At 68.5% G+C, this 761-nt stretch overlaps 1 protein-coding gene across 1 annotated transcript in view; it reads right to left on the reverse strand.

Moving 5' to 3' along the window:
- The window catches only part of TJP3 (tight junction protein 3), a gene marked incomplete at its 3' end in the record, with an annotated part of 8,128 nt that overhangs the window by 3,567 nt on the left and 3,800 nt on the right, over window positions 1–761 (reverse strand). Inside the window, 2 exon segments of the mRNA XM_010145089.1 lie at window positions 117–195; window positions 530–590. Of these exon segments, the coding sequence (XP_010143391.1) occupies window positions 117–195; window positions 530–590 (140 nt within the window).

The following is a 761-nucleotide window of genomic DNA, read 5'->3' on the forward strand; positions in this document are numbered from 1 at the left end:
GCGGTCAGTCCAGCGGTGCCATGCTGAGCACAGCACGGGGGTCACCGGCACTGTGACCCCAACCCTGCGCCAGGGCAACTCCCCACCTCCCCCAGCCCTTCCCCTCGCAGACGCACCCGTCCTTGCGGGCAGCTCGGGCAGTGGGTCTGGCACTGGGGCCATGGCAGCTGTCCCCCTCCATGGCTTTCAGCAGGTCTGCGGGGAAGGAGGGCAGGTCCAGGAGGCGGTGGTGGCTGCGCCACTACCGGGGCAGCCGAAGCGCTGGGAGACCTGGTGTGGCTCTGCCAGGGGAGTGGGACAGCAGGGACACGCAGGAGCCCAGAGCCCCTGCAATGCCCTTAGCTCCCCCGGCATGACCTGAGCTCACTCACCAGGGCAAAAACGGGTGGGGCTGCGCCACTACCGGGGCAGCCGAAGCGCTGGGAGACCTGGTGTGGCTCTGCCAGGGGAGTGGGACAGCAGGGACACGCAGGAGCCCAGAGCCCCTGCAATGCCCTTAGCTCCCCCGGCATGACCTGGGCTCACTCACCAGGGCCCGGAGCATCGTCCACAGCCGTGCTGGCCGCAGGGTCCCTGTTCAATCGCCTCCTCTCCCTGGAACAAAGTTGGGGCAGGATTTAGGCAGGTCATAGAGGGAGGCACTGGGTGGGCACGGGCAGGCAGTGCCAAGCGGGCAGCAGGGATGGCGGAGCAAGGTGGGGGCTAAATGGCAGTGCCACCCCCAGGGTGAACTGGCTGCGGGATGGAGGAGGCGCAGGCCC

Source organism: Buceros rhinoceros, unplaced genomic scaffold (assembly GCF_000710305.1).
Source record: "Buceros rhinoceros silvestris isolate BGI_N320 unplaced genomic scaffold, ASM71030v1 scaffold22871, whole genome shotgun sequence".
In the NCBI taxonomy this organism is placed as follows: domain Eukaryota; kingdom Metazoa; phylum Chordata; class Aves; order Bucerotiformes; family Bucerotidae; genus Buceros; species Buceros rhinoceros.